This window comes from Corvus brachyrhynchos, unplaced genomic scaffold (genome assembly GCF_000691975.1).
Source record: "Corvus brachyrhynchos isolate BGI_N302 unplaced genomic scaffold, ASM69197v1 scaffold200, whole genome shotgun sequence".
Taxonomy (NCBI): Eukaryota; Metazoa; Chordata; class Aves; order Passeriformes; family Corvidae; genus Corvus; species Corvus brachyrhynchos.
Genome location: NW_008236184.1, coordinates 5,114,003 through 5,126,078, shown reverse-complemented (window position 1 = coordinate 5,126,078; position 12,076 = coordinate 5,114,003). Strand labels below are relative to the sequence as shown.

Genomic DNA, 12,076 nt, shown 5'->3' with positions numbered 1-12,076 from the left:
CAAGCTGGACTTCCTCTGGCCCAGCTCGAGGCTGTGTCCCTTCATCCCAGCCCTGCTCGCCCTGTGACTGGACCTCCCTCCTCATGCCATCACCTGGATTATGTCCCCAGAAACCTGATCCCCCCTCCCCATCCCACTGACAGGGACGAGCTGAAGCTGTGCTGGGGACAGTGGTGACACCGCGGTGACACCGGTACCCACCCAGGGGGTCCATGCCGCTGGGTTTGCCGGGCATGGGCCGCAGCCCCGGGGTGCTGCTGGTGCCCGGGGTGGGAGCGTCATTCCTGGGCGTCGGAGTGTTGGACTTGAGGCCAGGTGTGGAGGATTTGTCGTTCTGGGGAGAGAAGGGATGGAAAATATGGGATGAGCTCAAACTGCCGGGATCCAGAGTCCCCGCCCCGGTAACCCCACAGAAGGGACGTACGTGGCCCAGGTCCTTGGTCTTGGAGGAGGGAGTGCTGCTGGAGGAGGCCACCGAGGCCGGGCTGTTGGGAGCATCCCCCTTCTTCAGCCCGCGGGCTTTGTCCAGGCCGTTCTCCGGGGGGGAATGGGCCGGGCTCACCCGGGGGGTGGCAGGGTCCTGTGGGATGGGAAAAGCATTGGAACTCCCACAGTGGGAAGGGCTCCCTCCAGCTCCTCCTTCAGGCCGGTGTTGGGAAGCCCCTAAGGAATCGCTTCCCACATCCCAAACCCACACCGTGAGCCACCCAGGGCTCACCTCGTTGGAGACATCGACCACCAGGTCATCGCTCTTGTCACCATCGCTGTCCTGGAACAGAAAATGTGTCACACCCCACAGAGAGCTCCAAAAACTGGGGGGGATCCGCCCCCTGAGGAGCCAAACCACCCCAAGAGCAGCCTAAGGACACTCAGGCTGGAGATCAGGGACAATTTCTTCATGGAAAAAGTGGTCAGACATTGGAAGGGGCTGCCCAGGGCAGGGATGGAGTCAGTCAGGGAAGCAGACGTAGCACTGGGGACATGGATTATGGTGGCCTTGGCAATGCTGGGGGATGGCTGGACTCCATGGTCTCAAAGGGCTTTTCCAGCCTGAATGATTCCATGGTTTCTATGCCCCAGCTCACCCACACCACGTCTGGAAAATATCACCCACATCCCGCTTTCTCCCCCCAAATCCTGCCCCAAGGTGTCCCCGTGGCCACTGCAGCCCGTCCCTGTCACTCACATATCGGCTCATGCTGTCCTTCTCCTCCGCTTTCCGCTTCTTGGAGTCAATGCTGTAATCCGTGGAGCTCCGGTGCTTCTCGCTGGCCCGCAGGCTCTCCGAGGGGGACACGGAATTATTCTGTGGAGATGGGAAAAGCTTTGAAGGGGGAACAGAAGGAAACAGGACTCCACGAGCAGCAGGTCCCAAGGGGACACACACACGCAACCGTGTCCCCGCAGTGGGATGAGACCCCGTAGTCCCTGCCATGCCACAGGATCCAGGGGACAGGATCCAACACCAGCCTCGCTGAGGGCCCTGGGAATGCTGTGAGGATGCCCAGGGACACGTGAGCCTCTTTGCTGCAACAGCAGGAAAATGCAGGAGGGGGTTGTTTATAAAAACATCCGGGAAAACCCCCAGTGCTGGGAACGGCAGAGCCCAGCGCCCGTGGCACAGCTCTGCTCGGGGGAATTCTGTCCTTGCTTCAAGCAGCGAAGCCCAGGACATGCTGGCATCCCCAGGAAAGCTCCAGAGCCCAGGGGAGCCGCATCCAGGAGGAGCAAAGGAATGGCTGCATCCCAGCCCTGGAGCCAAAGGACAGCCACAAAATGTCCCGGAAAACCCACATGACCAGGAATGGCAGAGTCTGTGCCTGTGGCACAGGGGGAATTCTGCCCTTGCTTCAAGCAGCAAAGGCAAGGAGATGCCCGCATTCCCAGGAAATGCTGGAAGCAAACATGGCAGCACAATGAGGAGGATGCCTGGTCCCAGTTCTGCATTGCCCGCAGCACAGCCCCGATCCCGCACCCCCCTCAGCATGGCCCCGATCCTGCACTCCCCCCATCACGGCACAGGGCTGATCCCACACTGCCCTCAGCACGGCCCCGATCCCGCACCGCCCTCAGCACAGGGCTGATCCCACACTGCCCTCAGCACGGCCCCGATCCCGCACCGCCCTCAGCACAGGGCTGATCCCACACTGCCCTCAGCACGGCCCCGATCCCGCACCGCCCTCAGCACAGGGCTGATCCCACACTGCCCTCAGCACGGCCCCGATCCCGCACCGCCCTCAGCACAGGGCTGATCCCACACTGCCCTCAGCACGGCCCCGATCCCGCACCGCCCTCAGCACGGCCCCGATCCCGCACCGCCCTCAGCACAGGGCTGATCCCACACTGCCCTCAGCACGGCCCCAATCCCGCATCGCCCTCAGCACGGCCCCGATCCCGCACCCCCCTCAGCACAGCCCCTTCCCTCCCCTCAGCCCCTGGGAGCAGCAGCAGGAGCACTCCCCGCTCCCGAGCCTGCCAGCCCCGCTAAGCAGCGCCGTTGCTGAGCTGCGCCCGCCTTTCTTCCCCGGCTGAAAGGGAGAACCAAAGCAGTTCATGTTTCTGCTCGGTCCCCACTAAGCAGCTTTGGATAACACGGAGCTCTTTCTTCCCAGGCAGTCATGCTGAAAACCCTCGCAGCTCCCAGAGAATCATGTCAGGCATTTAGAGGCATCGATCCATTCAGCCCCGCTCCTGGCCCGCTGCCAAGGAACTAAATATTTTTTATTGCACAGGCAAAGGCTGGGGAAAATATGAATGACTAACGCTGATTATCGCACACATTAAACCTCCACGGGGAATACCCCGGCTCACAGTTTATGGATTGGGAAGCTGCCCGGCTCCGACGGCCCCCTGCCCGCCGGAGGAGCGGGTTAATGATGCCCAATTCCCCTCTGCCTCCCCCCTCGCAGAGCACTTCCCTTCCCCGCTCTCCAAAGGGCCGTTTGTGGGCTCGGGGCTGGCAGGAAATCGCTGCAGAGCCGCAGCTCAGCCGGGCTTTGTCCTGGCAGCTTTTCACACGGAATGCTGGGCTTGGGAAAGACCTCCGGGATCACAGAGTGCGACCTGGGAGCCAGCCCCACCTTGTCACCAGCGCAGAGCGCTGAGGGACACATCCAGGCCTTCCTTGGACACCTCCACTGCCTCCCTGGGCTGCCCCTTCTGACGTTTAACAGCCCTTTCCACAGAGAAATCCCTTCCACGTCCCATTTTGCCTGCACACCGGGGTGGGAGGTTCTGGCTCAGCCCCATTCCATCAGCAGGGCAGCCCATGCCTGGCTCCTGCCACCCCAATATCCCCTCCATCCCCACTCCCAGGGAATCCATCACCCAGGGGCAGCCTCCGGAGTGTCGGAGCCCTCCAAAATCCAGGGATTTCCCTGGTTAGGAACTGCTTGAGCTTCCAAGTCCTGCTTAACACAGAGTAATAACCAAACCCATCCCAGATGAGATGACCCCAGATAATGGGAGAGTGACCAGGAATAAACCAGCTTCCCTGACCACCCAAGGATTCCGGGTCTGACCGCGCTCATTCAGTCAAAATGACGGAATTTCCCAAGGCTCTGCCACCAACACAAGGATTGAAATCAAATTTCCAAACCACCACGGAGAAGGCGACTCCACTCATCCCAGCACAGGTCTTCCAGGCAGGATGAGGAATTGTATTGCCTGGTTCATTGTTTAGTAAGGCCTGTGCCAAAGGCAGCCCCGGAGCTCCCAGCCACCAGGTGGGTTTTTCAAGGATAAATAAAACTCAGCCGCGCGGCCACCAGAAAGTGGGAGCAAAAGGAAGGAATGGGACTTACTGCACTTGAGTCTCGCTCTTCAGGAGATGCCGGGGCAGAGGGGAGGGGACAGCCGAAATAAAGAGACAGGAAAATAAAGCAAGTTAGGGTAAGTCTTAAACCAGAAAAATAAACCCAGAACCTCTTCATGCTCTTAACTCAAACCCCTTAAACTCAAGCCCTGTCTGGCTTTAAAATCTCCCTCCATCCATCTCTCCCATCCAATTCCTGTGCCTTCCTTCCTGTCCATGTGAGTTATCCAGCCAAACATTTTCCAGCTGGAAATGCCCTGAATCCAAAGGGAATGGCAGCAGCCTCAGGTGCCTGTTCCTGAAGCCACCCACCAGTCCTGGGTGCACAGCTCCACATCCAAGGTGTGGCTCAGCCATTCATTTGTCCCCAAACAGCCCTGTCGTCCCTGGAATCTCTGGCCATCTGAATCCATGCAGGAAAAGGAATGGAACTCGGTAACTCCTACCAATAGTTTTGTCTCACTGCCTTTTTTTTCCCCACCCCAAATCCCCCAGCAGAGCCCAACAGCTTGGAGAGGCTGTGGGAACCTGCCCTGCCAACGGGAACACAGAGGGGAAATATCCCAAACCCTCCTGTGCTGGTGGACAGGGGGATCTGCCAGGACAATGCTGAACACTGCTGGCTTGCACCTGCAATCACAGATCCTTTGGTCCTCTGAAAAATGGTCGGATCCCTAATAATGGGAAAAACCACCAAGTTCCTGGTGCCCAGAGCTGGATCCCTGAGCACGGGAAGGCTCTGATGGTCACGAGGAGGAGGAGGATGATGAAGGCTGCTTTCCCATTAAGGCACAGCTGAACAAGGGCACAGGAACTGCAGCCAGGCTCCACCAAAGGCTGAGCATCATTCAGGGAATTCTGCATCCCTAAAAGTGCAATCCCATGGTCTGAATGCAGCTGACCCGAGGGATAGGGTGGTGGGAAATGAGCCATGACTGGACCAGGGTGTTCCCCCAACATCAGAGGGACCTGGAGCTGCTGGAGCAATTCCAGAGGAGGCCCCGCAGCTGCTCTGAGGGCTGGAAACCCTCTGGAGCCAGGCTGGGAGAGCTGGGAATGTTCACCTGGAGAAGGGGAGGATCCAGGGAGAGCTCAGAGCCCCTTCCAGGGCCTAAAGGGGCTCCAGAAGAGCTGGAGAGGGACTGCGGACAAGGCATGGAGGGATGGGACACAGGGAATGGCTTCCCACTGCCAGAGGGCAGGGATGGATTGGCTATAGGGAAGGAATTGTTCCCTGGGAGGGTGTAAGGCCCTGGCACAGGGTGCCCAGAGAAGCTGTGGCTGCCCCTGGATCCCTGGAAGTGCCCAAGGCCAGGCTGGAGCACCCTGGGACAGCGGAAGGTGTCCCTGCCCTGGATAACGTTTCTCTCCCGTCCACCCGAACCACCCCAGGACTGTGCAGCTCCAGCAGCAGCGGCCCCTCTCACCTCTGTGGTCCAGGTCGTGGTGGTTCTTCTCGTCCTTGACTGCCAGGTGGGCCTGGCTGCCCAGGGCACCGAGCGCCCGCCGGCAGCTGGCCCGGGGGCCCGTGGGCGGCGTGGGAGAGGTGCTGGGCCTGGAGCTGCTGCTGCTGCAATGAAAGCACCAGTGAGCCGGGGAGGGGGCGCGGGAGCGGGGATCGGGGGCGGCGCCGGGAAGGGACGTTCCCGGGGGATGCTCCCGGGAGCGGCCCCACTGGATGCCTGCAAGGAGAAGCCCCGTTAGCAGCAGGACAGAGGTATCCAGGGACAGTCCCCAGGACACAGCACGCACGGCACACCTTCTGGGATAACCCTGCGTTCCCGGAACACTCATCCCTGTGGACATGGTTAGTTTGTAGTAAAAGGAAAAAAAACCCATCCAGGAATCCCACCCAGGAAGCAGAGAGACTCCGTGGCTGCAGGGCAGCTGCTAAACCAGTCAGGGAGAGAAAATTCCAGCACCCAGGAGCCTCCCAGACAGCTCAGGACAGGGAAGTTCTGTTCATTTGCTCGGGAGCAGCTTCATGCGGAGAAGGAAATTCCACACAATGTCCTGGTCCCATCCCAGGATCCTTCTGCTCCCAACCCCTTCCGACATTGCCGGGCAGGGATAAGTCCTGCAGGATCCTCCATTCCCACCATGGGGCTGGACATAAACCCCCACATTCCCTGGAGCTGCAGCCCAGCTGGGATGGCAGAAAGCCCCCCAGCTGCTCCCAGGTTTTTTTGGGAGTGAATCCCAGCCCTCCCAGCACTCATCCAGCTATGGGAGAGTCACTGCCTGCTCCAGTTCAGCTGGAAAAAACTGAGGAAAGGAAGGGAAAACCGGACACATTCCCTAGTTCAAACACAACCTTGGAAGAAAACCAGCTGCAATCCAAGGAGCCACTTCCGAGAGTCCCCAGGCCACCCCTGCTCCAGCCAGGAGGGTTTGGAGCTGGTGCTCCTGCCTGGGACCCTCCTGCCTGCAGCCATGGCCCCTCCAGCGGCATCCCACAACTCCCAGGGAAGCCACGTTTGGGCATCTGACCGCAATGGGAATCACAGGCTAGGGACACCTGGAATGAGGGGACGTCCGGAAGGAGGGGACACCCGGAACGAGGGGACACCCGGAACGAGGGGACACCTGGGCTGCAGCAGAGCCCTCCGGGTCCCCACAAGCAGCTTGGCTCAGGGTTTCTCGGGGGCACTCCGAGGGGCAGGGATGGACAGCAGGAGCTGCTGGCACAAGGCCCAGCCCAATGGACACCCCCAGGCATGGAGGGCTCCGTCAGTGTTCCCAACAAGGAAACTCCTGGCACGTCTTCCCCAGAGCTGCAGAAGATGCACCCAGGTGCCCCTGGATCCCTGGAAGTGTCCAAGGCCTGGCTGGACGGGGCTTGGAGCGCCTGGGACAGAGGGAGATGTCCCTGCCCATGGCAGGGGTGGCACTGGATGGGCTTTAAGGTCCTTCCAACACAAACCATTCCAGGATTCCATGATAAGTTTCCCCACACCAAGTTCAAGTTTTGGGGGAACAGCTCCCGCCCATTCCCGATGGAAGGGCCCATTCTGGGCAGCAGCAGGGGCGATGTCCTGTCCCACTCCACGGACACAGCAGGACGGAGCAGGCCCTGGCTGGGTCACCCACCCCTTGCAGAGCTGCTTTCTCATCCTTGTGGGATGGAGAGGGAAATCCCCATCCAGGATGAGATTCCAGGCAGGAGCCGCAGGCACAGGAGATCCATGAAAGCAGCTCCTTCCAGGCAGCTCCGAGATCCCAGCTGGAGCAGAGGCCACACGGAGAAGGCCTTTAGGCCTCTGTTGCAGGAAATCCATAAATCCCTGTGCCCTCAAAAAGCAGGAGCTGGTTCTGCCAGCAGGATGGGAAGCATCCTCAGGATGGCCATTCCAGGAGTGTCCCCAAAGCAGGACGTGGAGCAGAGCTAGGGCTGAGGGGCACACGGTCAGAGCCTCAGCAGCTCCTGCCGTGCAGTGCCAGGACCACTCCTCCAGCACCAAAACAAGCAGAACAGATCCCTGGCTCTTCCCATTCCAGTTTCCCGGAATTTCCACCCATCTGAGGAAGAGGCAGGGCTGGCCATTGTAGCAGAGCATCATCCCAGAGAATGGCCCCTCGTGGTTCTCCAGCGCCTCCAACCATTCCCACATTCCTCTCCTGGGAGCTCTCCAGTGGTGCCCATCCCTGGAATACACCAAGATCCAATGTTTTATCCTCAGCAATCTCCAGCTTCCAGAAACAGCTGCACGCTGTAACTCATCCCACGAGTTTTCCACCCAAAAAAGGGATGTGGCCTCGTGCAACGGCAGCTCTCCATTCCCGGGACGTCGATGGGAATCCCAGCCCTGGGACAGCCCAGGGGACAGCACAGCCCCACCACGAGCGAGACAGCAGCACCCAGAGGAGAAGAATCAGCACCCGGAGTGGCTCCAGCAGAGCCGAAAACTGGGATTTCTTCCTGGTTTTTAGGCTGCCAACAGATAAATCCATCCATGGGCTCGGTGAGCTGCAGGAACGGCCCCGCACAGGATGTGGGAACCAAGGCCGGGACACAACATCCCTGGGGGCCCAACACAACATCTCAGGGTGGTTTTGGTTTTCTCCCCTCTGGCAGCGGGAAGCGGAAAGCAGAATCCATGTGGGACGTCCTGAAGCCTCGTCCCTGTGTCCCCAGGGGTAGCCAAGATCCCAAAGCAGGGCTGCAGAGCTCCATCCACGTCCCAGCTGGATCATTCCCACGGCAAGGAGAGGAGGATGAGCCAAGGAGCAGATCCCAGGGTGGTGCTGGGCATTCCCAGGCTGCCTTTTCACCATCCTTCCCGTCACTCCGCATGTTGGTGTCACCCCTTGGAGCAGCCGCTGCACAGCCCTCGGGAATAACATCCTGGGGACTCCACGAGGGGGACAAACCCCAGCTGGCACTCGGTGGCACAGAGATCCTGTTTGCTCCGAGTGTCCTCTGCTGGAAAGGTCCCTTCCCTTCCCTCCCATCCCTATCCCAACCCTGTGTTTGAACACCACCGGCTGAGGGTTTGCTGCAGCATTCCAGGGATGGGGAGGCTCCTTGGGAACCCCAAATCCCCCTGCACAGGGAGCCAGGTCCTGGCGGCCAGGTGACACACACAGCACAAGGATTTGGAGCAGCATTCCAGGATCACGGACCCTCCTGGAGCAACTGAGCCCATCCACACCTCAGATCCCTCAGGATGCTCCTCTGGGGCTCCCATGGAATTCCAGCATCAATAGGGCTCCTCAGGGAGTGATGTCCCCGATATCCCAGGACAACAGGAGGCTGTGGATGACAATCCTGCGAACCCAGCCTGGGGTGACTCCGGCAGCGGCCTCCGAGCCGTCGCTCCTGGGGTCCCTCAGCGGTGCCAGACAGGGATGGGGAGATGGGAAGAGGTTCCAAATTTGGGAGGAAGGCTGGCAAGGAGTGTCTGGTGGCGGAGTGGCTTTAATTGGATTATGTCCATCACGCTCCATGCCTTTGTTCCCGATTTAATGGTTCAGCACTTCAGTTCAGTGCTGGCGTTAAATTTAGTGACGGAGTTTAATCATTTCCAGGGAAATCATTTCCAGGGCTACAACCAAATCAAGGCTCCATTTCAGCCGAGCCTCGAGCGCGGGAGCTGCGAGACAATGGCCCAGATGCATAAAATTACCGGTTCTTGACCTCAAAAGGGGCAAAAAAAAGAGCTTTACACCCTTTGGGGGGATTTGGGTGTTGCAGCTCCTGCACCGGGGTGTTGGGGCAGGCTGGGGACAGCGGAGCCACCCAGCAATGGCTCCCCAGGGACACCGGGACACGCCCGGCACTGAGCAAACCAAGCCAGGGATGTGCCCACGTGAGCAGCCCTACAGAAACAACCTGCTGAGGGCAGGGCAAAACACCAGATCCTCTGCACTTGGGGGCTCAGGGGCTGCAGCTGCCATCCAAACCAGCTCCACGCTCCGGGACGAGCCTGGAACCGTCTCTACGAGCCATGGGAGGCCATGGAACCACCACCACCTCCTGCCAGCAGCAACCCTGCAGTAACAATCCACAGCGTGCAGAGGGGAGGAAAAAACCACCAAATCCTCTGGATTTTCTGCTCTGGGAAGCACTGGAGCAGGTGCAGGAGCACAGACCCACCACCTAAATCAGCTCCACACCTCTGGGCTGAGCTCTGCCCTCCTGGACAAGCCACGGAAGGCCATGGGATCACTGATCAGCCGCTGCCAGCACCGTGTCCCTCCCTGCCCAGCCACCCCGGGAGGAGATGCCCATGATTCCCACTGGAAGTTCGTCAGGGAAGCGATTAAACAGCTGGGCTGGCTGCTTAACGACAGCAGGGCCTCGCTGTGATCCAGGGAAGCAATTACCTCGGGAATGGGGGTCGCGGGCCTCACTCATCCCCCTTAATTGAATTCCAATATCTGCTCCAGCTGCCCAGGCCCCGGGCTGCTGCTTCCAGCAGCTCCATCCCTGCTCCATCCAAGCCCACCTGGAATGGCTGAGGAGCAGCAGGAGGCCGGGCATGGCAGGGTGCAGTGTCACCCCAAAACCCGGCTCCCATTCCTACGGCACTTCCCGAGTGCCACCAGCCCCGCCAGGAGGGATCCGGCTGCTTCCTCATTCCCAAAGGCTGCAGGAGCCTGGAGCACGATCCCACACTTGGTGACACCCATAAATACAGGAAAATGGACGGAAAAACAAGTTAAACGCAGAGGATTATAAAGATCCCTGAAGTTTAAGAAGTGCAAATAGTTATTAAAAAATAAAAGTAATTATAAGTGAGTATTTTCTGGGAAACAAAGGCAGAGGAGCTCTGGAGCCACCTGCCCAGGACGTGGATTGGGAATTCCGATGTCCCGGGGTTCGCTGCGGGACTGAGACAGTGACAGCAATTAAAGGAATAATTAAAGCTGTTAATTTTCCATCAGAACCCCTCAGTCTGTGTGGGAAAGGGTCAATGCATGGAACAACAACTCCGCCAAGGGCACAGCACATTCCACACCAACAGCCCGGCAGAGACGAGCCTGGCCTCAGCGGCGGCGGGAGGCTCCCATCCCAAATCTCCCCAGCCCCACGGGGAACATCCAATTGGAATCCCAGAGCTGCCAGGGAGGCGGCAGCTCCCAGCCCTGTCCTGCTGGGTGCCGGACTGGGGCCATTTCGGGGTTTTGGGACAGCCAGGAGCTGTGGGGTTGGGGCAGTTTTGGTGTTTTGGGATGGCTGGGGACTGGGAGCCGCCCTCTTTGCCCTCCTGAGCGCAGGGTTGCCTCTGGATATGGTAAATGATAGGAATAAAAGGGGAATACACACGGTGAGAGGCAGATTGGGAAGTCCACGTACCCCGATGATAGCATTCAACTCCGTCATTGTCACTTGCTTGGCACGTTCAACAGCCTGGGCCACCTGCTGTTGGTGCTGCGGGGACAGAGGGGCCAGGTCAGCCACAGGACGCCCACAGACACGGTCCCCCCTCTTTTGGGCCCTATTTTGCCTATTTTTCCCGATTTTTTTTGCCCTATTTTGGCTGCAGCAGCCTGGAGGTACCTCCTGGCTCTGTGGGGCGAGGCAGCAGCTCCTCCAGGAAAAGGGGGAGCCCCTCGCAGCCTTTTGGGCTCAGTGCAGCCCCCCAGATGAGCAGAGCCCCTGCAGGGCCCAGCTCCGCCCATCCCAAGGGTTTTCCAGCACACAGGCAGGATTTAAACCCCATTTCTCACACCCCCAGAGACCCCAAAGGGACCCAGCGCTGCCTGCGAGGAGGAACCCTGGGAGAAGCTGCATCCCCTCAAAGAGGGTGTGGAAAAGTCCTTACCTCTTGTGACAGAAAAGGCATGATCTGGGCTAAAATCGTGTTCAGTCTTTTAGCAATTTCTGTCTGGAAAAAGGGAAGAAGAAAAAGCAACGGTCAGCACCCACCAGCCTCCCACGGACGGGATGGCACGAGGCTTCCTGGCAGCAGCGCTGGCCCCTCCTGTCCCATCCCACAGATCCCCTCCTGTGCATCCCCTCCTGTCCCTCCCCTCTCCCTGTCCCATCCCACAGATCCCCTCCTGTCCCTCCCCTCTCCCTGTCCCATCCCACAGATCCCCTCCTGTGCATCCCCTCCTGTCCCTCCCCTCTCCCTGTCCCATCCCACAGATCCCCTCCTGTCCCTCCCCTCTCCCTGTCCCTTCTCAGCCCCGCAGGTGGAAGCAGCAGCTCCCAGCAGAGGCACTGGAAGCCCCTTCAAGCTCTCCAGCACAGGGACACATCCCTGCTTCCCTGGGACACTTCCATGGCCTTCCCACCACAGGATGAGTGTGCTGGACCAGTCCTGGCAGTGTCACACCAGCCCGGACTTCAAGAAAATGTAGCCAGGCACAGCTCCTCAACCTGGGAGCAGCTGCTGCTCTCCAGAGAGGCTGGATCCCAGGAAATCCAGGGTTTGGTGGCCCTCTCCATCTCCACCAGGGCTGTGGTGGGTGTTTGGTTTCTCCAAAAGAAACATTTGCAAAGCCAAAGCCACCTGCCCCGTGCAGGGAGCTGAGTCCCCACCAGGGCTGCGGGTCTGCTCCGCTCCCTGCCCACGGGTGGCATTCCCTCTGCCACTCTCACATCCCACTCCAGAAACAACCCAGATCCACCAACACCTGCCAGGTGCTCTCTGTGGGAACAATTCCCTGGGGATAACGCTTTCCTGCAGGGATGACCTGGAGGGGTGCCGTCCCTGGGACACTCCCGGCGGGATGGCCGTGTCCCGGCTCCAGGGACGCTCCCGGCGGGATGGCCGTGTCCCGGCTCCCAGGGGTTAATTCCGGCTGCTCCTG

General features: G+C 59.5%; 1 protein-coding gene across 1 annotated transcript in view; it reads right to left on the bottom strand.

The window, feature by feature from the left end:
* Nucleotides 1-12,076, bottom strand: part of TLE3 (transducin like enhancer of split 3) — a 44,743-nt gene that overhangs the window by 7,215 nt on the left and 25,452 nt on the right. Inside the window, 9 exon segments of the mRNA XM_017738471.1 lie at nt 202-334; nt 425-580; nt 719-769; nt 1,187-1,306; nt 3,804-3,820; nt 5,242-5,315; nt 5,317-5,384; nt 10,614-10,688; nt 11,083-11,145. Coding sequence (XP_017593960.1) covers nt 202-334; nt 425-580; nt 719-769; nt 1,187-1,306; nt 3,804-3,820; nt 5,242-5,315; nt 5,317-5,384; nt 10,614-10,688; nt 11,083-11,145 — 757 coding nt within the window.